Consider the following 22,743-nt stretch of genomic DNA (forward strand, 5'->3'; position numbering starts at 1 on the left):
AGGGTCAGTGAGGGAGGATCAGCGAGGGAGGGTCAGTGAGGGAGGGGCAGTGAGGGTCAGTGAGGGAGGGTCAGTGAGGGAGAGTCAGCGAGGGAGGTTCAGTGAGGGAGGTTCAGTGAGGGAGGGGCAGTGAGGGTCAGTGAGGGAGGGTCAGCGAGGGAGGGTCAGTGAGAGAGGGAGGGAGGGTCAGTGAGGGAGGGTCAGTGAGAGAGGGAGGGAGGGTCAGTGAGGGAGGGTCAGTGAGGAAGGGAGGGTCAGTGAGGGAGGGTCAGTGAGGGAGGGTCAGTGAGGGTCAGCGAGGGAGGGTCACTGAGGGAGGGTCAGCGAGGGAGGGTCAGTGAGGGAGGGTCAGTGAGGGTCACTGAGGGAGGGTCAGTGAGGGAGGGTCAGCGAGGGAGGGTCACTGAGGGAGGGTCAGCGAGGGAGGGTCAGCGAGGGAGGGTCAGTGAGGGAGGGTCAGCGAGGGAGGGTCAGCGAGGGAGGGTCAGCGAGGGAGGGTCAGCGAGGGAGGGTCAGTGAGGGAGGGTCAGTGAGGGAGGGTCAGCGAGGGAGGGTCAGTGAGGGAGGGTCAGTGAGGGAGGGTCAGTGAGGGTCAGTGAGGGAGGGTCAGTGAGGGAGGGTCAGTGAGGGAGGGTCAGTGAGGGAGCGTCAGCGAGGGAGGGTCAGCGAGGGAGGGTCAGTGAGGGTCAGTGAGGGAGGGTCAGTGAGGGAGGGTCAGTGAGGGAGGGTCAGTGAGAGAGGGTCAGCGAGTGAGGGTCAGTGAGGGTCAGTGAGGGAGAGTCAGCGAGGGAGGGTCACTGAGGGAGGGTCAGTGAGGGTCACTGAGGGAGGGTCACTGAGGGAGGGTCAGTGATGGTCAGTGAGGGAGGGTCAGTGAGGGAGGGTCAGTGAGGGAGGGTCACTGAGGGAGGGTCAGTGAGGGAGGGTCAGTGAGGGAGGGTCAGTGAGGGTCACTGAGGGAGGGTCGGTGAGGGTCAGTGAGGGAGGGTCAGCGAGGGAGGGTCAGGGAGGGAGGGTCAGTGAGGGAGGGTCAGTGAGGGAGGGTCACTGAGGGTCAGTGAGGGAGGGTCAGTGAGGGATGGTCAGCGAGGGTCAGCGAGGGTCAGTGAGGGAGGGTCAGCGAGGGAGGGTCAGCGAGGGAGGGTCAGCGAGGGAGGGTCAGCGAGGGAGGGTCAGTGAGGGAGGGTCAGCGAGGGAGGGTCAGCGAGGGAGGGTCAGCGAGGGAGGGAGGGGACGGAGTCACTAAGCTCTCCCTCTTGCCTCCGCAGTCCGCCTCCTCGGAGGGTCAGTGAGGGAGGGTCAGTGAGGGAGGGTCAGTGAGGGAGGGTGGGAGGGAGGGTCAGTGAGGGAGGGTCAGCGAGGGAGGGTCAGTGAGGGAGGGTCAGTGAGGGAGGGTCAGCGAGGGAGGGTCAGCGAGGGAGGGTCAGTGAGGGAGGGTCAGTGAGGGAGGGTCAGTGAGGGAGGGTCAGCGAGGGAGGGTCAGCGAGGGAGGGAGGGGACGGAGTCACTAAGCTCTCCCTCTTGCCTCCGCAGTCCGCCTCCTCGGAGGGTCAGTGAGGGAGGGTCAGTGAGGGAGGGTGAGTGAGGGAGGGTCAGTGAGGGAGGGTCAGCGAGGGAGGGTCAGCGAGGGAGGGAGGGGACGGAGTCACTAAGCTCTCCCTCTTGCCTCCGCAGTCCGCCTCCTCAGACGGTCAGTGAGGGAGGGTCAGCGAGGGAGGGTCAGTGAGGGAGGGTCAGTGAGGGAGGGTCAGCGAGGGAGGGTCAGCGAGGGAGGGAGGGGACGGAGTCACTAAGCTCTCCCTCTTGCCTCCGCAGTCCGCCTCCTCGGAGGGTCAGTGAGGGAGGGTCAGCGAGGGAGGGTCACTGAGGGAGGGTCAGCGAGGGAGGGTCAGCGAGGGAGGGTCAGTGAGGGAGGGTCAGCGAGGGAGGGTCACTGAGGGAGGGTCAGCGAGGGAGGGTCAGCGAGGGAGGGTCAGTGAGGGAGGGTCAGTGAGGGAGGGTCAGCGAGGGAGGGTCAGTGAGGGAGGGTCAGTGAGGGAGGGTCAGCGAGGGAGGGTCAGCGAGGGAGGGTCAGCGAGGGAGGGTCAGTGAGGGAGGGTCAGTGAGGGAGGGTCAGTGAGGGAGGGTCAGTGAGGGAGGGTCAGTGAGGGAGGGTCACTGAGGGAGGGTCAGCGAGGGAGGGAGGGGACGGAGTCACTAAGCTCTTCCTTTTGCCTCCGCAGACCGCCTCCTCGGAGGGTCAGTGAGGGAGGGTCAGTGAGGGAGGGTCAGCGAGGGAGGGTCAGTGAGGGAGGGAGGGGACGGAGTCACTAAGCTCTTCCTTTTGCCTCCGCAGACCGCCTCCTCGGAGGGTCAGTGAGGGAGGGTCAGTGAGGGAGGGTCAGTGAGGGAGGGTCAGTGAGGGAGGGTCACTGAGGGAGGGTCAGTGAGGGAGGGTCAGCGAGGGAGGGTCAGTGAGGGAGGGTCAGCGAGGGAGGGTCAGTGAGGGAGGGTCAGTGAGGGAGGGTCAGCGAGGGAGGGTCAGTGAGGGAGGGTCAGTGAGGGAGGGTCAGTGAGGGAGGGTCAGCGAGGGAGGGTCAGCGAGGGAGGGTCAGCGAGGGAGGGTCAGTGAGGGAGGGTCAGTGAGGGAGGGTCAGTGAGGGAGGGTCAGTGAGGGAGGGTCACTGAGGGAGGGTCAGCGAGGGAGGGAGGGGACGGAGTCACTAAGCTCTTCCTTTTGCCTCCGCAGACCGCCTCCTCGGAGGGTCAGTGAGGGAGGGTCAGTGAGGGAGGGTCAGCGAGGGAGGGTCAGTGAGGGAGGGTCAGTGAGGGAGGGTCAGCGAGGGAGGGTCAGCGAGGGAGGGTCAGTGAGGGAGGGTCAGTGAGGGAGGGTCAGTGAGGGAGGGTCAGTGAGGGAGGGTCAGTGAGGGAGGGTCACTGAGGGAGGGTCAGCGAGGGAGGGAGGGGACGGAGTCACTAAGCTCTTCCTTTTGCCTCCGCAGACCGCCTCCTCGGAGGGTCAGTGAGGGAGGGTCACTGAGGGAGGGTCAGTGAGGGAGGGTCAGTGAGGGAGGGTCAGTGAGGGAGGGTCACTGAGGGAGGGTCAGTGAGGGAGGGTCAGCGAGGGAGGGTCAGCGAGGGAGGGTCAGCGAGGGAGGGTCAGTGAGGGAGGGTCAGCGAGGGAGGGTCAGTGAGGGAGGGTCAGTGAGGGTCAGCGAGGGAGGGAGGGGACGGAGTCACTAAGCTCTCCCTCTTGCCTCCGCAGACCGCCTCCTCGGAGGGTCAGCGAGGGAGGGTCAGCGAGGGAGGGTCAGTGAGGGAGGGTCAGAGGGAGGGTCAGCGAGGGAGGGAGGGGACGGAGTCACTAAGCTCTCCCTCTTGCCTCCGCAGACCGCCTCCTCGGAGTACAGCAGTCAGAGCTGCAAGATCCACGTGCTGATTCTCGTTCTCCACGGAGGGAACATTCTGGAGCCCGGGCCCGGTGACCCCAGCTCCCAATCTGCTGACCTTTCCACCCTGGCATCGGTCTTCGAGACGGTCACCCGCGTCCACTTCCCCGAGGCTCTGGGACACGTGGAGTCCCGCATTGTCCCCTGCCCCCCAATCTGCTCCGACGCATTAGCCCTCATCTCCAAGTGAGTTTCAGCAGCTGACACTCCCCCCGTGTCTCTCCCCGTGTCACTCCCCCCGTGTCACTGCCCATCGCCCCCCGTGACACTCCCCATCTCCCCGTGTCACTCCCCATCGCCCCCCGTGTCACTGCCCATCTCCCCCCGTCTCACTGCCCATCTCCCCCCGTGTCACTCCCCATCTCCCCCCGTGTCATTCCCCCCGTGTCACTGCCCATCTCCCCCGTCTCACACCCCATCTCCCCCCGTGTCACTGCCCATCGCCCCCCGTGTCACTCCCCATCGCCCCCCGTGTCACTGCCCATCTCCCCCCGTCTCACTGCCCATCTCCCCCCGTGTCACTCCCCATCTCCCCCCGTGTCATTCCCCCCGTGTCACTGCCCATCTCCCCCGTCTCACACCCCATCTCCCCCCGTGTCACTGCCCATCGCCCCCCGTGTCACTCCCCATCTCCCCCCGTGTCATTCCCCCCGTGTCACTGCCCATCTCCCCCGTCTCACACCCCATCTCCCCCCGTGTCACTGCCCATCTCCCCCCGTGTCACTCCCCATCTCCCCCCGTGTCACTGCCCATCGCCCCCCGTGTCACTGCCCATCGCCCCCCGTGTCACTGCCCATCTCCCCCCGTCTCACTCCCCATCTCGCCCCGTGTCACTCCCCATCTCCCCCCGTGTCACTGCCCATCGCCCCCCGTGTCACTCCCCATCTCCCCCCGTGTCACTGCCCATCTCCCCCCGTCTCACTGCCCATCGCCCCCGTCTCACTGCCCATCGCCCCCCGTCTCACTGCCCATCTCCCCCCGTGTCACTGCCCATCTCCCCCGTCTCACTGCCCATCTCCCCCCGTGTCACTGCCCATCTCCCCCCGTCTCACTCCCCATCTCCCCCCGTCTCACTCCCCATCTCCCCCCGTCTCACTGCCCATCTCCCCCCGTCTCACTGCCCATCTCCCCCCGTGTCACTGCCCATCTCCCCCCGTCTCACTCCCCATCTCCCCCCGTCTCACTCACCATCTCCCCCCGTGTCACTCCCCATCTCCCCCCGTGTCACTCCCCATCTCCCCCCGTGTCACTCCCCATCTCCCCCCGTGTCACTCCCCATCTCCCCCCGTGTCACTCCCCATCTCCCCCGTGTCACTCCCCATCTCCCCCCGTGTCACTCCCCATCTCCCCCCGTGTCACTCCCCATCTCCCCCCGTGTCACTCCCCATCTCCCCCCGTGTCACTCCCCATCTCCCCCCGTGTCACTCCCCATCTCCCCCCGTGTCACTCCCCATTTCCCCCCGTCTCACTCCCCATCTCCCCCCGTGTCACTCCCCATCTCCCCCCGTCTCACTCCCCATCTCCCCCCGTCTCACTCCCCATCTCCCCTTGTGACACTCCCCATCTCCCCCCGTCTCACTCCCCATCTCCCCCCGTGTCACTCCCTATCTCCCCCTGTGTCACTCCCCATCTCACCCCGTGTCACTCCCCATCTCCCCCCGTGTCACTCCCCCCGTGTCACTGCCCATCTCCCCCCGTGTCACTCCCCATCTCCCCCCGTGTCACTCCCCATCTCCCACCGTGTCACTCCCCATCTCCCCCCGTGTCACTCCCCATCTCCCCCGTGTCTCTCCCCGTGTCACTCCCCCGTGTCACTGCCCATCTCCCCCCATGTCACTGCCCATCTCCCCCCGTGTCACTCCCCATCTCCCCCCGTGTCACTCCCCATCTCCCTCCGTGTCACTCCCCATCTCCCCCCGTGTCTCTCCCAGTGTCAGTCCCCCCGTGTCACTGCCCATCTCCCCCCGTGTCACTCCCCATCTCCCCCGTGTCACTCCCCTCGTGTCACTCCCCATCTCCCCCCGTGTCACTCCCCATCTCCCCCCGTGTCACTCCCCCCGTGTCACTCCCCATCTCCCCCCGTCTCACTCCCCGTGTCACTGCCCATCTCCCTCTGTGTCACTGCCCATCTCCCCCTGTGTCACTCCCCATCTCCCCCGTGTCACTCCCCATCTCCCCCTGTGTCACTCCCCATCTCCCCCGTGTCACTCCCCATCTCCCCCTGTGTCTCTCCCCATCTCCCCCGTGTCACTCCCCATCTCCCCCTGTGTCACTCGCCATCTCCCCCTGTGACACTCCCCATCTCCCCCCGTGTCACTCCCCATCTCCCCCCGTGTCACTCCCCATCTCCCCCTGTGACACTCCCCATCTCACCCCGTGTCACTCCCCATCTCCCCCCGTGACACTCCCCATCTCCCCCCGTGTCACTCCCCATCTCCCCCTGTGACACTCCCCATCTCCCCTCGTGTCACTCCCCATCTCCCCTCGTGTCACTCCCCATCTCCCCCCGTGTCACTCCCCATCTCCCCCCGTGTCACTCCCCATCTCCCCCTGTGACACTCCCCATCTCCCCCCGTGTCACTCCCCATCTCCCCCTGTGTCACTCCCCATCTCCCCCCGTGTCACTCCCCATCTCCCCCTCTGACACTCCCCATCTCCCCCTGTGACACTCCCCATCTCCCCCTGTGTCACTCCCCATCTCCCCCCGTGTCACTCCCCATCTCCCCGTCTCACCGCGTGTCACTCCCCATCCCCCGTGTCACTCCCCATCTCCCCCTGTGTCACACCCCATCTCCCCCTGTGTCACTCCCCATCTCCCCCTGTGTCACTCCCCATCTCCCCCTGTGTCACTGCCCATCTCCCCCTGTGACACTCCCCATCTCCCCCTGTGACACTCCCCATCTCCCCCCGTGTCACTCCCCATCTCCCCCCGTGTCACTGCCCATCTCCCCCTGTGTCACTGCCCATCTCCCCCTGTGTCACTGCCCATCTCCCCCCGTCTCACTGCCCATCTCCCCCCGTGTCACTGCCCATCTCCCCCTGTGACACTCCCCATCTCCCCCCGTGTCACTCCCCATCTCCCCCTGTGACACTCCCCATCTCCCCTCGTGTCACTCCCCATCTCCCCTCGTGTCACTCCCCATCTCCCCCCGTGTCACTCCCCATCTCCCCCCGTGTCACTCCCCATCTCCCCCTGTGACACTCCCCATCTCCCCCCGTGTCACTCCCCATCTCCCCCTGTGTCACTCCCCATCTCCCCCCGTGTCACTCCCCATCTCCCCCTCTGACACTCCCCATCTCCCCCTGTGACACTCCCCATCTCCCCCTGTGTCACTCCCCATCTCCCCCCGTGTCACTCCCCATCTCCCCCGTCTCACCGCGTGTCACTCCCCATCCCCCGTGTCACTCCCCATCTCCCCCTGTGTCACACCCCATCTCCCCCTGTGTCACTCCCCATCTCCCCCTGTGTCACTCCCCATCTCCCCCTGTGTCACTGTCCATCTCCCCCGTGACACTCCCCATCTCGCCCTGTGTCACTCCCCATCTCCCCCTGTGTCACTCCCCATCTCCCCCTGTGACACTCCCCATCTCCCCCCGTGTCACTGCCCATCTCCCCCTGTGTCACTGCCCATCTCCCCCTGTGTCACTGCCCATCTCCCCCCGTCTCACTGCCCATCTCCCCCCGTGTCACTCCCCATCTCCCCCTGTGACACTCCCCATCTCCCCCCGTGTCACTCCCCATCTCCCCCCGTGCCACTCCCCATCTCCCCCCGTGTCATTCCCCATCTCCCCCTGTGTCACTCCCCATCTCCCCCTGTGTCACTCCCCATCTCCCCCTGTGTCACTCCCCATCTCCCCCTGTGACACTCCCCATCTCCCCCTCTGACACTCCCCATCTCCCCCTGTGACACTCCCCATCTCCCCCTGTGTTACTCCCCATCTCCCCCCGTGTCACTCCCCATCTCCCCCATGTCACTCCCCATCTCCCCCCGTGTCACTCCCCATCTCCCCCCGTGTCACTCCCCATCTCCCCCCGTGTCACTCCCCATCTCACCCTGTGTCACTCCCCATCTCCCACCGTGTCACTCCCCATCTCCCCCTGTGACACTCCCCATCTCCCCCCGTGTCACTCCCATCTCCCCCCGTCTCACTCCCCGTGACACTCCCCATCTCACCCTGTGTCACTCCCCATCTCCCCCTGTGACACTCCCCATCTCCCCCCGTGTCACTCCCCATCTCCCCCGTCTCACTCCCCATCTCCCCCCGTGTCTCTCCCCATCTCCCCCCGTGACTCTCCCCGTGTCACCCCGTGTCACTGCCCATCTCCCCCCGTGTCACTCCCCATCTCCCCCTGTGACACTCCCCATCTCCCCCTGTGTCACTCCCCATCTCCCCCTGTGACACTCCCCATCTCCCCCCGTGTCACTCCCCATCTCCCCCGTGTCACTCCCCATCTCCCCCGTCTCACTCCCCATCTCCCCCTGTGTCACTCCCCATCTCCCCCCGTGTCACTCCCCATCTCCCCCTGTGAAACTCCCCATCTCCCCCTGTGACACTCTCCATCTCCCCCTGTGTCACTCCCCATCTCCCCCTGTGATACTCCCCATCTCCCCCAGTGTCACTCCCCATCTCCCCCCATGTCACTGCCCATCTCCCCCTGTGACACTCCCCATCTCCCCCCGTGTCACTCCCCATCTCCCCCTGTGACACTCCCCATCTCCCCCCGTGTCACTGCCCATCTCCCCCTGTGTCACTCCCCATCTCCCCCTGTGTCACTCCCCATCTCCCCCTGTGTCACTCCCCATCTCCCCCTGTGACACTCCCCATCTCCCCCTGTGTCACTGCCCATCTCCCCCTGTGACACTCCCCATCTCGCCCTGTGTCACTGCCCATCTCCCCCTGTGACACTCCCCATCTCCCCCCGTGTCACTCCCCATCTCCCCCCGTGTCACTCCCCATCTCCCCCTGTGACACTCCCCATCTCCCCCCGTGTCACTGCCCATCTCCCCCTGTGACACTCCCCATCTCCCCCGTGTCACTGCCCATCTCCCTGTGTCACACCCCATCTCCCCCTGTGTCACTCCCCATCTCCCCCTGTGTCACTCCCCATCTCCCCCTGTGTCACTCCCCATCTCCCCCCGTGTCACTCCCCATCTCCCCCTGTGACACTCCCCATCTCCCCCCGTGTCACTCCCCATCTCCCCCTGTGTCACTCCCCATCTCCCCCCGTGTCACTCCCCATCTCCCCCTCTGACACTCCCCATCTCCCCCTGTGACACTCCCCATCTCCCCCTGTGTCACTCCCCATCTCCCCCCGTGTCACTCCCCATCTCCCCGTCTCACCGCGTGTCACTCCCCATCCCCCGTGTCACTCCCCATCTCCCCCTGTGTCACACCCCATCTCCCCCTGTGTCACTCCCCATCTCCCCCTGTGTCACTCCCCATCTCCCCCTGTGTCACTGCCCATCTCCCCCTGTGACACTCCCCATCTCGCCCTGTGTCACTCCCCATCTCCCCCTGTGACACTCCCCATCTCCCCCCGTGTCACTCCCCATCTCCCCCCGTGTCACTGCCCATCTCCCCCTGTGTCACTGCCCATCTCCCCCTGTGTCACTGCCCATCTCCCCCCGTCTCACTGCCCATCTCCCCCCGTGTCACTCCCCATCTCCCCCTGTGACACTCCCCATCTCCCCCCGTGTCACTCCCCATCTCCCCCCGTGCCACTCCCCATCTCCCCCCGTGTCATTCCCCATCTCCCCCTGTGTCACTCCCCATCTCCCCCTGTGTCACTCCCCATCTCCCCCTGTGTCACTCCCCATCTCCCCCTGTGACACTCCCCATCTCCCCCTCTGACACTCCCCATCTCCCCCTGTGACACTCCCCATCTCCCCCTGTGTTACTCCCCATCTCCCCCCGTGTCACTCCCCATCTCCCCCTGTGTTACTCCCCATCTCCCCCCGTGTCACTCCCCATCTCCCCCCGTGTCACTCCCCATCTCCCCCCGTGTCACTCCCCATCTCCCCCCGTGTCACTCCCCATCTCACCCTGTGTCACTCCCCATCTCCCACCGTGTCACTCCCCATCTCCCCCTGTGACACTCCCCATCTCCCCCCGTGTCACTCCCATCTCCCCCCGTCTCACTCCCCGTGACACTCCCCATCTCACCCTGTGTCACTCCCCATCTCCCCCTGTGACACTCCCCATCTCCCCCCGTGTCACTCCCCATCTCCCCCGTCTCACTCCCCATCTCCCCCCGTGTCTCTCCCCATCTCCCCCCGTGACTCTCCCCGTGTCACCCCGTGTCACTGCCCATCTCCCCCCGTGTCACTCCCCATCTCCCCCCGTGTCAATGCCCATCTCCCCCGGTGTCACTGCCCATCTCCCCCGTGTCACTCCCCATCTCCCCCTGTGTCACTCCCCATCTCCCCCTGTGACACTCCCCATCTCCCCCTGTGTCACTCCCCATCTCCCACTGTGACACTCCCCATCTCCCCCCGTGTCACTCCCCATCTCCCCCGTGTCACTCCCCATCTCCCCCGTCTCACTCCCCATCTCCCCCTGTGTCACTCCCCATCTCCCCCCGTGTCACTCCCCATCTCCCCCTGTGACACTCCCCATCTCCCCCTGTGACACTCTCCATCTCCCCCTGTGTCACTCCCCATCTCCCCCTGTGATACTCCCCATCTCCCCCAGTGTCACTCCCCATCTCCCCCCATGTCACTGCCCATCTCCCCCTGTGACACTCTCCATCTCCCCCCGTGTCACTCCCCATCTCCCCCTGTGACACTCCCCATCTCCCCCCGTGTCACTGCCCATCTCCCCCTGTGTCACTCCCCATCTCCCCCTGTGTCACTCCCCATCTCCCCCTGTGTCACTCCCCATCTCCCCCTGTGACACTCCCCATCTCCCCCTGTGTCACTACCCATCTCCCCCTGTGACACTCCCCATCTCGCCCTGTGTCACTGCCCATCTCCCCCTGTGACACTCCCCATCTCCCCCCGTGTCACTCCCCATCTCCCCCCGTATCACTCCCCATCTCCCCCTGTGACACTCCCCATCTCCCCCCGTGTCACTGCCCATCTCCCCCTGTGACACTCCCCATCTCCCCCGTGTCACTGCCCATCTCCCCCTGTGTCACACCCCATCTCCCCCTGTGTCACTCCCCATCTCCCCCTGTGTCACTCCCCATCTCCCCCTGTGTCACTGCCCATCTCCCCCTGTGACACTCCCCATCTCGCCCTGTGACACTCCCCATCTCCCCCTGTGACACTCCCCATCTCCCCCCGTGTCACTCCCCATCTCCCCCCGTGTCACTGCCCATCTCCCCCTGTGTCACTCCCCATCTCCCCCTGTGACACTCCCCATCTCCCCCCGTGTCACTCCCCATCTCCCCCCGTGTCACTCCCCATCTCCCCCCGTGTCACTCCCCATCTCCCCCCGTGTCACTCCCCATCTCCCCCCGTGTCACTCCCCATCTCCCCCTGTGTCACTCCCCATCTCCCCCTGTGACACTCCCCATCTCCCCCTGTGACACTCCCCATCTCCCCCTGTGACACTCCCCATCTCCCCCTGTGACACTCCCCATCTCCCCCTGTGTTACTCCCCATCTCCCCCCGTGTCACTCCCCATCTCCCCCCGTGTCACTCCCCATTTCCCCCTGTGTCACTCCCCATCTCACCCTGTGTCACTCCCCATCTCCCACCGTGTCACTCCCCATATCCCCCTGTGACACTCCCCATCTCCCCCCGTGTCACTCCCATCTCCCCCCGTCTCACTCCCCGTGACACTCCCCATCTCACCCTGTGTCACTCCCCATCTCCCCCTGTGTCACTGCCCATCTCCCCCTGTGTCACTGCCCATCTCCCCCCGTCTCACTGCCCATCTCCCCCCGTGTCACTCCCCATCTCCCCCTGTGACACTCCCCATCTCCACCCGTGTCACTCCCCATCTCCCCCCGTGTCACTCCCCATCTCCCCCCGTGTCACTCCCCATCTCCCCCCGTGTCACTCCCCATCTCCCCCTGTGTCACTCCCCATCTCCCCCTGTGTCACTCCCCATCTCCCCCTGTGACACTCCCCATCTCCCCCTCTGACACTCCCCATCTCCCCCTGTGACACTCCCCATCTCCCCCTGTGTTACTCCCCATCTCCCCCCGTGTCACTCCCCATCTCCCCCATGTCACTCCCCATCTCCCCCCGTGTCACTCCCCATCTCCCCCCGTGTCACTCCCCATTTCCCCCCGTGTCACTCCCCATCTCACCCTGTGTCACTCCCCATCTCCCACCGTGTCACTCCCCATCTCCCCCTGTGACACTCCCCATCTCCCCCCGTGTCACTCCCATCTCCCCCCGTCTCACTCCCCGTGACACTCCCCATCTCACCCTGTGTCACTCCCCATCTCCCCCTGTGACACTCCCCATCTCCCCCGTGTCACTCCCCATCTCCCCCTGTGACACGCCCCATCTCCCCCCGTGTCACTCCCCATCTCCCCCCGTGTCACTCCCCATCTCCCCCGTCTCACTCCCCATCTCCCCCCGTGTCTCTCCCCGTGTCACTCCCCCCGTGTCACTGCCCGTCTCCCCCCGTGTCACTCCCCATCTCCCCCCGTGTCACAGCCCATCTCCTCCGTGTCACTCCCCATCTCCCCCCGTGTCACTGCCCATCTCCCCCCGTGTCACTGCCCATCTCCCCCCGTGTCACTCCCCATCTCCCCCGTGTCAGTCCCCATCTCCCCCTGTGACAGTCCCCATCTCCCCCGTGTCACTCCCCATCTCCCCCCGTGTCACTCCCCATCTCCCCCATGTCACTCCCCATCTCCCCCCGTGTCACTCCCCATCTCCCCCCGTGTCACTCCCCATTTCCCCCCGTGTCACTCCCCATCTCACCCTGTGTCACTCCCCATCTCCCACCGTGTCACTCCCCATCTCCCCCTGTGACACTCCCCATCTCCCCCCGTGTCACTCCCATCTCCCCCCGTCTCACTCCCCGTGACACTCCCCATCTCACCCTGTGTCACTCCCCATCTCCCCCTGTGACACTCCCCATCTCCCCCGTGTCACTCCCCATCTCCCCCTGTGACACGCCCCATCTCCCCCCGTGTCACTCCCCATCTCCCCCCGTGTCACTCCCCATCTCCCCCGTCTCACTCCCCATCTCCCCCCGTGTCTCTCCCCGTGTCACTCCCCCCGTGTCACTGCCCGTCTCCCCCCGTGTCACTCCCCATCTCCCCCCGTGTCACAGCCCATCTCCTCCGTGTCACTCCCCATCTCCCCCCATGTCACTGCCCATCTCCCCCCGTGTCACTGCCCATCTCCCCCCGTGTCACTCCCCATCTCCCCCGTGTCAGTCCCCATCTCCCCCTGTGACAGTCCCCATCTCCCCCGTGTCACTCCCCATCTCCCCCCGTGTCACTCCCCATCTCCCCCCGTCTCACTCCCCATCTCCCCCTGTGTCACTCCCCATCTCCCCCCGTGTCACTCCCCATCTCACCCTGTGTCACTCCCCATCTCCCCCTGTGACACTCCCCATCTCCCCCGTGTCACTCCCCATCTCCCCCTGTTTCACTCCCCATCTCCCCCTGTGTCACTCCCCATCTCCCCCGTGTCACTCCCCATCTCCCCCTGTGTCACTCCCCATCTCCCCCTGTGACAGTCCCCATCTCCCCCCGTGTCACTCCCCATCTCCCCCGTCTCGCTCCCCATCTCCCCCTGTGTCACTCCCCATCTCCCCCCGTGTCACTCCCCATCTCCCCCTGTGACACTCCCCATCTCCCCCTGTGTCACTCCCCCTGTGTCACTCCCCCTGTGTCTCTCCCCCTGTGTCTCTCCCCCTGTGTTTCTCCCCCTGTGTCACTCTCCCCGTGTCACTCCCCCTGTGTCTCTCCCCCTGTGTCACTGCCCATCTCCCCCGTGACACTCCCCATCTCGCCCTGTGTCACTCCCCATCTCCCCCTGTGACACTCCCCATCTCCCCCCGTGTCACTCCCCATCTCCCCCCGTGTCACTGCCCATCTCCCCCTGTGTCACTCCCCATCTCCCCCTGTGACACTCCCCATCTCCCCCCGTGTCACCCCATCTCCCCCCGTCTCACTTCCCATCTCCCCCCGTGTCACTCCCCATCTCCCTGCGTGTCACTCCCCATCTCCCCCTGTGTCACTGCCCATCTCCCCCTGTGTCACTGCCCATCTCCCCCCGTCTCACTGCCCATCTCCCCCCGTGTCACTCCCCATCTCCCCCTGTGACACTCCCCATCTCCCCCTGTGACACTCCCCATCTCGCCCTGTGTCACTCCCCATCTCCCCCGTGTCACTGCCCATCTCCCCCCGTCTCACTCCCCATCTCCCCCTGTGACACTCCCCATCTCCCCCCGTCTCGCTCCCCATCTCCCCCTGTGTCACTCCCCATCTCCCCCCGTGTCACTCCCCATCTCCCCCTGTGACACTCCCCATCTCCCCCTGTGTCACTCCCCCTGTGTCACTCCCCCTGTGTCTCTCCCCCTGTGTCTCTCCCCCTGTGTCTCTCCCCCTGTGTCACTCTCCCCGTGTCACTCCCCCTGTGTCTCTCCCCCTGTGTCACTGCCCATCTCCCCCTGTGACACTCCCCATCTCGCCCTGTGTCACTCCCCATCTCCCCCTGTGACACTCCCCATCTCCCCCCATGTCACTCCCCATCTCCCCCCGTGTCACTGCCCATCTCCCCCTGTGTCACTCCCCATCTCCCCTTGTGACACTCCCCATCTCCCCCCGTGTCACCCCATCTCCCCCCGTCTCACTTCCCATCTCCCCCCGTGTCACTCCCCATCTCCCTGCGTGTCACTCCCCATCTCCCCCTGTGTCACTGCCCATCTCCCCCTGTGTCACTGCCCATCTCCCCCCGTCTCACTGCCCATCTCCCCCCGTGTCACTCCCCATCTCCCCCTGTGACACTCCCCATCTCCCCCCGTGTCACTCCCCATCTCCCCCCGTGTCACTCCCCATCTCCCCCTGTGTCACTCCCCATCTCCCCCTGTGTCACTCCCCATCTCCCCCTGTGTCACTCCCCATCTCCCCCTGTGTCACTCCCCATCTCCCCCTGTGACACTCCCCATCTCCCCCTCTGACACTCCCCATATCCCCCTGTGACACTCCCCATCTCCCCCTGTGTTACTCCCCATCTCCCCCCGTGTCACTCCCCATCTCCCCCCATGTCACTCCCCATCTCCCCCCGTGTCACTCCCCATCTCCCCCCGTGTCACTTCCCATCTCCCCCCGTGTCACTCCCCATCTCACCCTGTGTCACTCCCCATCTCCCACCGTGTCACTCCCCATCTCCCCCTGTGACACTCCCCATCTCCCCCGTGTCACTCCCATCTCCCCCCGTCTCACTCCCCGTGACACTCCCCATCTCACCCTGTGTCACTCCCCATCTCCCCCTGTGACACTCCCCATCTCCCCCCGTGTCACTCCCCATCTCCCCCTGTGACACTCCCCATCTCCCCCCGTGTCACTCCCCATCTCCCCCCGTGTCACTCCCCATCTTCCCCGTCTCACTCCCCATCTCCCCCCGTGTCTCTCCCCGTGTCACTCCCCCGGTGTCACTCCCCATCTCCCCCGTGTCACTCCCCATCTCCCCCTGTGTCACTCCCCATCTCCCCCTGTGTCACTCCCCATCTCCCCCTGTGACAGTCCCCATCTCCCCCCGTGTCACTCCCCATCTCCCCCCGTGTCACTCCCCATCTCCCCCGTCTCGCTCCCCATCTCCCCCTGTGTCACTCCCCATCTCCCCCCGTGTCACTCCCCATCTCCCCCTGTGACACTCCCCATCTCCCCCTGTGACACTCCCCCTGTGTCACTCCCCCTGTGTCTCTCCCCCTGTGTCTCTCCCCCTGTGTTTCTCCCCCTGTGTCACTCTCCCCGTGTCACTCCCCCTGTGTCTCTCCCCCTGTGTCACTGCCCATCTCCCCCTGTGACACTCCCCATCTCGCCCTGTGTCACTCCCCATCTCCCCCTGTGACACTCCCCATCTCCCCCCGTGTCACTCCCCATCTCCCCCCGTGTCACTGCCCATCTCCCCCTGTGTCACTCCCCATCTCCCCCTGTGACACTCCCCATCTCCCCCCGTGTCACCCCATCTCCCCCCGTCTCACTTCCCATCTCCCCCCGTGTCACTCCCCATCTCCCTGCGTGTCACTCCCCATCTCCCCCCGTCTCACTGCCCATCTCCCCCCGTGTCACTCCCCATCTCCCCCTGTGACACTCCCCAACTCCCCCTGTGACACTCCCCATCTCGCCCTGTGTCACTCCCCATCTCCCCCCGTGTCACTTCCCATCTCCCCCGTCTCACTCCCCATCTCCCCCTGTGACACTCCCCATCTCCCCCCGTCTCGCTCCCCATCTCCCCCTGTGTCACTCCCCATCTCCCCCCGTGTCACTCCCCATCTCCCCCTGTGACACTCCCCATCTCCCCCTGTGTCACTCCCCCTGTGTCACTCCCCCTGTGTCTCTCCCCCTGTGTCTCTCCCCCTGTGTCTCTCCCCCTGTGTCTCTCCCCCTGTGTCACTCCCCCTGTGTCTCTCCCCCTGTGTCTCTCCCCCTGTGTCTCTCCCCCTGTGTCACTCCCCATCTCCCCCCGTGTCACTCCCCATCTCCCCCTGTGACACTCCCCATCTCCCCCTGTATCACTCCCCCTGTGTCACTCCCCCTGTGTCTCTCCCCCTGTGTCTCTCCCCCTGTGTCTCTCCCCCTGTGTCTCTCCCCCTGTGTCACTCTCCCCGTGTCACTCCCCCTGTGTCTCTCCCCCTGTGTCACTGCCCATCTCCCCCTGTGACACTCCCCATCTCGCCCTGTGTCACTCCCCATCTCCCCCTGTGACACTCCCCATCTCCCCCCGTGTCACTCCCCATCTCCCCCCGTGTCACTGCCCATCTCCCCCTGTGTCACTCCCCATCTCCCCCTGTGACACTCCCCATCTCCCCCCGTGTCACCCCATCTCCCCCCGTCTCACTTCCCATCTCCCCCCGTGTCACTCCCCATCTCCCTGCGTGTCACTCCCCATCTCCCCCTGTGTCACTGCCCATCTCCCCCTGTGTCACTGCCCATCTCCCCCCGTCTCACTGCCCATCTCCCCCCGTGTCACTCCCCATCTCCCCCTGTGACACTCCCCATCTCCCCCCGTGTCACTCCCCATCTCCCCCCGTGTCACTCCCCATCTCCCCCTGTGTCACTCCCCATCTCCCCCTGTGTCACTCCCCATCTCCCCCTGTGTCACTCCCCATCTCCCCCTGTGTCACTCCCCATCTCCCCCTGTGACACTCCCCATCTCCCCCTCTGACACTCCCCATATCCCCCTGTGACACTCCCCATCTCCCCCTGTGTTACTCCCCATCTCCCCCCGTGTCACTCCCCATCTCCCCCATGTCACTCCCCATCTCCCCCCGTGTCACTCCCCATCTCCCCCCGTGTCACTTTCCATCTCCCCCCGTGTCACTCCCCATCTCACCCTGTGTCACTCCCCATCTCCCACCGTGTCACTCCCCATCTCCCCCTGTGACACTCCCCATCTCCCCCGTGTCACTCCCATCTCCCCCCGTCTCACTCCCCGTGACACTCCCCATCTCACCCTGTGTCACTCCCCATCTCCCCCTGTGACACTCCCCATCTCCCCCCGTGTCACTCCCCATCTCCCCCTGTGACACTCCCCATCTCCCCCCGTGTCACTCCCCATCTCCCCCCGTGTCACTCCCCATGTCCCCCGTCTCACTCCCCATCTCCCCCCGTGTCTCTCCCCGTGTCACTCCCCCCGTGTCACTGCCCATCTCCCCCCGTGTCACTCCCCATCTCCCCCCGTGTCACTGCCCCTCTCCCCCCGTGTCACTCCCCATCTCCCCGTGTCACTCCCCATCTCCCCGTGTCACTCCCCATCTCCCCCTGTGACAGTCCCCATCTCCCCCGTGTCACTCCCCATCTCCCCCCGTGTCACTCCCCATCTCCCCCCGTCTCACTCCCCATCTCCCCCTGTGTCACTCCCCATCTCCCCCCGTGTCACTCCCCATCTCACCCTGTGTCACTCCCCATCTCCCCCTGTGACACTCCCCATCTCCCCCTGTGACAGTCCCCATCTCCCCCCGTGTCACTCCCCATCTCCCCCCGTGTCACTCCCCATCTCCCCCGTCTCACTCCCCATCTCCCTCTGTGTCACTCCCCATCTCCCCCCGTGTCACTCCCCATCTCCCCCTGTGACACTCCCCATCTCCCCCTGTGTCACTCCCCCTGTGTCACTCCCCCTGTGTCTCTCCCCCTGTGTCACTCCCCCTGTGTCTCTCCCCCTGTGTCTCTCCCCCTGTGTCACTCTCCCCGTGTCACTCCCCCTGTGTCTCTCCCCCTGTGTCACTCCCCCTGTGTCACACCCTGTGTCACTCCTTGTGTCTCTCCCCCTGTGTCACTCCTTGTGTCACTCCCCCTGTGTCACTCCCCCTGTGTCTCTCCCAAGTGTCACACCCTTCGTCACTCCCCGTGTCACTCCCCGTGTCACTCTCCCTGTGTCACTCCCCGTGTCACTCCCCGTGTCACTCCCTGTGTCACTCCCCGTGTCACTCCCCCTGTGTCTATCCCCCCTGTGTCTCTCCCCTGTGTATCTCTCCCCCGTGTCACTCCCTTCGTCACTTCTCGTGTCGCTCCCCGTGTCACTCTCCCCGTGTCACTCCCTGTGTCACTCCCCCTGTTTCATTCCCGTGTCACTCCCAGTGTCACTCTCACTCTGTCACTCTCACTGTGTCACTCCCCGTGTCTCTCCCCGTGTCACTCCCCGTGTCACTCCTCGTGTCGCTCCCCGTGTCACTCCCCGTATCACTCCCTGTGTCACTCCCCGTGTCACTCCCCCTGTTTCATTCCCGTGTCACTCTCCCTGTGTCACTCCCCGTGTCACTCCCCGTGTGTCTCTCCCCCTGTGTCTCTCCCCCTGTGTCTCTCCCCCTGTGTCACTCTCCCCGTGTCACTCCCCCTGTGTCTCTCCCCCTGTGTCACTGCCCATCTCCCCCTGTGACACTCCCCATCTCGCCCTGTGTCACTCCCCATCTCCCCCTGTGACACTCCCCATCTCCCCCCGTGTCACTCCCCATCTCCCCCCGTGTCACTGCCCATCTCCCCCTGTGTCACTCCCCATCTCCCCCTGTGACACTCCCCATCTCCCCCCGTGTCACCCCATCTCCCCCCGTCTCACTTCCCATCTCCCTGTGTCACTCCCCCTGTGTCACTCCCCGTGTCACTCCCCGTGTCACTCCCCGTGTCACTCTCCCTGTGTCACTCCCCGTGTCACTCCCCGTGTCACTCCCCGTGTCACTCCCTGTGTCACTCCCCGTGTCACTCCCCCTGTTTCATTCCCGTGTCACTCCCCGTGTCACTCACCGTGTCACTCCCTGTGTCACTCCCCCTGTTTCATTCCCGTGTCACTCTCTGTGTCACTCTCCCTTTGTCACTCTCCCTTTGTCACTCTCCCCGTGTCACTCCCCGTGTCACTCCCCGTGTCACTCACCGTGTCACTCACCGTGTCACTCACCGTGTCACTCTCCCTGTGTCACTCCCCGTGTCGCTCCCCGTGTCACTCCCTGTGTCACTCCCTGTGTCACTCCCTGTGTCACTCCCCGTGTCGCTCTCCCGTGTCGCTCCCCGTGTCACTCCCCCTGTTTCATTCCTGTGTCACTCTCCCTGTGTCACTCCCTGTGTCACTCCCCGTGTCACTCCCCGTGTCACTCCCCCTGTTTCATTCCCGTGTCACTCTCCCTGTGTCACTCCCCGTGTCACTCACCGTGTCACTCACCGTGTCACTCCCCGTGTCACTCCCCCTGTTAAATTCCCGTGTCACTCCCTGTGTCACTCTCCCTGTGTCACACTCCCCGTGTCACTCCCCGTGTCGCTCCCCGTGTCACTCCCTGTGTCACTCCCTGTGTCACTCCCCGTGTCACTCACCATGTCACTCCCTGTGTCACTCCCCGTGTCACTCCCCGTGTCACTCTCCCTGTGTCACTCTCCCCGTGTCACTCCCCGTGTCGCTCCCCGTGTCACTCCCCGTGTCACTCACCGTGTCACTCCCTGTGTCACTCACCGTGTCACTCCCTGTGTCACTCCCCGTGTCACTCCCCGTGTCACTCACCGTGTCACTCTCCCTGTGTCACTCCCCGTGTCGCTCCCCGTGTCACTCCCTGTGTCACTCCCTGTGTCACTCCCCGTGTCGCTCCCCGTGTCACTCCCCGTGTCACTCCCCCTGTTTCATTCCCGTGTCACGCTCCCTGTGTCACTCCCCGTGTCACTCCCCGTGTCACTCTCCCTGTGTCACTACCCGTGTCACTCCCTGTGTCACTCCCCGTGTCACTCCCCGTGTCACTCCCCGTGTCTCTCCCCCTGTGTCACACCCTGTGTCACTCCTTGTGTCTCTCCCCCTGTGTCACTCCTTGTGTCACTCCCCCCGTGTCACTCCCTGTGTCACTCTCCCCGTGTCACTCCCCGTGTCACTCCCCCTGTGTCTATCCCCCCTGTGTCTCTCCCCTGTGTATCTCTCCCCCGTGTCACTCCCTTCGTCACTTCTCGTGTCGCTCCCCGTGTCACTCCACCGTGTCACTCCCCGTGTCGCTCCCCGTGTCACTCCCCGTGTCACTCCCCGTGTCGCTCCCCGTGTCGCTCCCCGTGGCGCTCCCCGTGGCGCTCCCCGTGGCGCTCCCCGTGGCACTCCCCGTGGCGCTCCCCATGGCGCTCCCCGTGGCACTCCCCGTGGCGCTCCCCGTGGCGCTCCCCGTGTCACTCCCCGTGTCACTCCCCCTGTGTCTATCCCCCCTGTGTCTCTCCCCTGTGTATCTCTCCCCCGTGTCACTCCCTTCGTCACTTCTCGTGTCGCTCCCCGTGTCACTCCCTGTGTCGCTCCCCGTGTCGCTCCCCGTGTCGCTCCCCGTGTCGCTCCCCGTGGCGCTCCCCGTGTCGCTCCCCGTGTCGCTCCCCGTGGCGCTCCCCGTGGCGCTCCCCGTGTCACTGCCCGTGTGTCTCTCCCTCTCTGTCACTCCCTCCGTGTCACTCTCTCCGTCAATGGAAATGATGGTAACACTGTGTTTATTATATCGCTCCCTCTCCCAATTTCACACTCTGTCAATCCTTTCCTTATTTCTCTCCGGTTGTTTCCACATCCCTGAATCTCTCACCACTACACCTTCTCTCTGTCCTCTCTCACTCTCACTCCATCTCTCTCTGTCTCTCTATCCATCTCCCTCGCTTGGTCTTTACCTCTCCTTCCTCGGTCCCCCACTCCCTGTCTTCCTCCCGGTCTCCTTCTACTTTCTGCCTCTCCCACTCTCTGTCTCCTGCCTCTCGTTTTCTCTCGACCTCCATCACACTCTCCTCCTCGTCTCCCTCTCCCCAGTCTCAGTCCTTACGGTTACGATGACGATGGGCTGACCTTGAGCCAGGATCACACTCCACTCGCGGCCCTCCCACTGCTCGCGACCTCCTCCGCTCAGTATCGAGACGCCGTCAATGCAGTCATCGCTCGCAGCAACCAGGTCTTCGCGGAGTTCCTCAAGTCCGAAGAGGGCACAAACTTCAAGGGGCAGGTAAAATACCACGGAGTGCCGCACTGTCAGAGGGTCAGTACTGAGGGAGTGCTGCACTGTCAGAGGGTCAGTACTGAGGGAGTGCCGCACTGTCAGAGGGTCAGTACTGAGGGAGTGCCGCACTGTCAGAGGGTCAGTACTGAGGGAGTGCCGCACTGTCAGAGGGTCAGTACTGAGGGAGAGCCGCACTGTCAGAGGGTCAGTACTGAGGGAGTGCCGCACTGTCAGAGGGTCAGTACTGAGGGAGTGCCGCACTGTCAGAGGGTCAGTACTGAGGGAGTGCCGCACTGTCAGAGGGTCAGTACTGAGCGAGTGCTGCACTGTCAGAGGGTCAGTACTGAGGGAGTGCTGCACTGTCAGAGGGTCTGTACTGAGGGAATGCTGCACTGTCAGAGGGTCAGTACTGAGGGAGTGCTGCACTGTCAGAGGGTCAGTACTGAGGGAGTGCCGCACTGTCAGAGGGTCAGTACTGAGGGAGTGCCGCACTGTCAGAGGGTCAGTACTGAGGGAGTGATGCACTGTCAGAGGGTCAGTACTGAGGGAGTGCTGCACTGTCAGAGGGTCAGTACTGAGGGAGCGCCGCACTGTCAGAGGGTCAGTACTGAGGGAGTGCCGCACTGTCAGTGGGTCAGTACTGAGGGAGTGCTGCACTGTCAGAGGGTCAGTACTGAGGGAGTACCGCACTGTCAGAGGGTCAGTACTGAGGGTGTGCCACACTGTCAGAGGGTCAGTACTGAGGGAGTGCCGCACTGTCAGAGGGTCAGTACTGCGGGAGTGCTGCACTGTCAGAGGGTCAGTACTGAGGGAGTGCTGCACTGTCAGAGGGTCAGTACTGAGGGAGTGCTGCACTGTCAGAGGGTCAATACTGAGGGAGTGCTGCACTGTCAGAGGTTCAGTACTGAGGGAGTGCCGCACTGTCAGTGGGTCAGTACTGAGGGAGTGCTGCACTGTCAGAGGGTCAGTACTGAGGGAGTGCTGCACTGTCAGAGGTTCAGTACTGAGGGAGTGCCGCATTGTCAGAGGGTCAGTACTGTGGGAGTGCTGCACTGTCAGAGGGTCAGTACTGAGGGAGTGCTGCACTGTCAGAGGGTCAGTACTGAGGGAGTGCCGCACTGTCAGAGGGCCAGTACTGAGGGAGTGCCGCATTGTCAGAGGGTCAGTACTGAGGGAGTGCTGCACTGTCATAGGGTCAGTACTGAGGGAGTGCTGCACTGTCAGAGGGTCAGTACTGAGGGAGTGCCGCATTGTCAGAGGGTCAGTACTGAGGGAGTGCTGCACTGTCAGAGGGTCAGTACTGAGGGAGTGCCGCACTGTCAGAGGGTCAGTACTGAGGGAGTGCCGCACTGTCAGAGGGTCAGTACTGAGGGAGTGCTGCACTGTCAGAGAGTGAGTACTGAGGGAGTGCCGCACTGTCAGAGGGTCAGTACTGAGGGAGTGCTGCACTGTCAGAGGGTCAGTACTGAGGGATTGCTGCACTGTCAGAGGGTCAGTATTAAGGGAGTGCCGCACCGTCAGAGGGTCAGTACTGAGGGAGTGCCGAACTGTCAGAGGGTCAGTACTGAGGGAGTGCCGCACTGTCAGAGGGTCAGTACTGAGGGAGTGCCGCACTGTCAGAGGGTCAGTACTGAGGGAGTGCCGCACTGTCAGAGGGTCAGTACTGAGGGAGCGCCGCACTGTCAGAGGGTCAGTACTGAGGGAGCGCCGTACTGTCAGAGGGTCAGTACTGAGGGAGTGCCGAACTGTCAGA

At 64.5% G+C, this 22,743-nt stretch overlaps 1 protein-coding gene across 1 annotated transcript in view; it reads left to right on the forward strand.

Moving 5' to 3' along the window:
* LOC140411278 (membrane-associated phosphatidylinositol transfer protein 1-like) overlaps window positions 1-22,743 on the forward strand; it is a gene marked incomplete at its 3' end in the record, with an annotated part of 252,446 nt that overhangs the window by 126,643 nt on the left and 103,060 nt on the right. Inside the window, exons 11-12 of the mRNA XM_072500400.1 lie at window positions 3,370-3,614; window positions 20,807-20,996. Of these exons, the coding sequence (XP_072356501.1) occupies window positions 3,370-3,614; window positions 20,807-20,996 (435 nt within the window). The remainder of the gene's footprint in view (window positions 1-3,369; window positions 3,615-20,806; window positions 20,997-22,743) is intronic.

Source organism: Scyliorhinus torazame, chromosome 4 (genome assembly GCF_047496885.1).
Source record: "Scyliorhinus torazame isolate Kashiwa2021f chromosome 4, sScyTor2.1, whole genome shotgun sequence".
In the NCBI taxonomy this organism is placed as follows: Eukaryota; Metazoa; Chordata; class Chondrichthyes; order Carcharhiniformes; family Scyliorhinidae; genus Scyliorhinus; species Scyliorhinus torazame.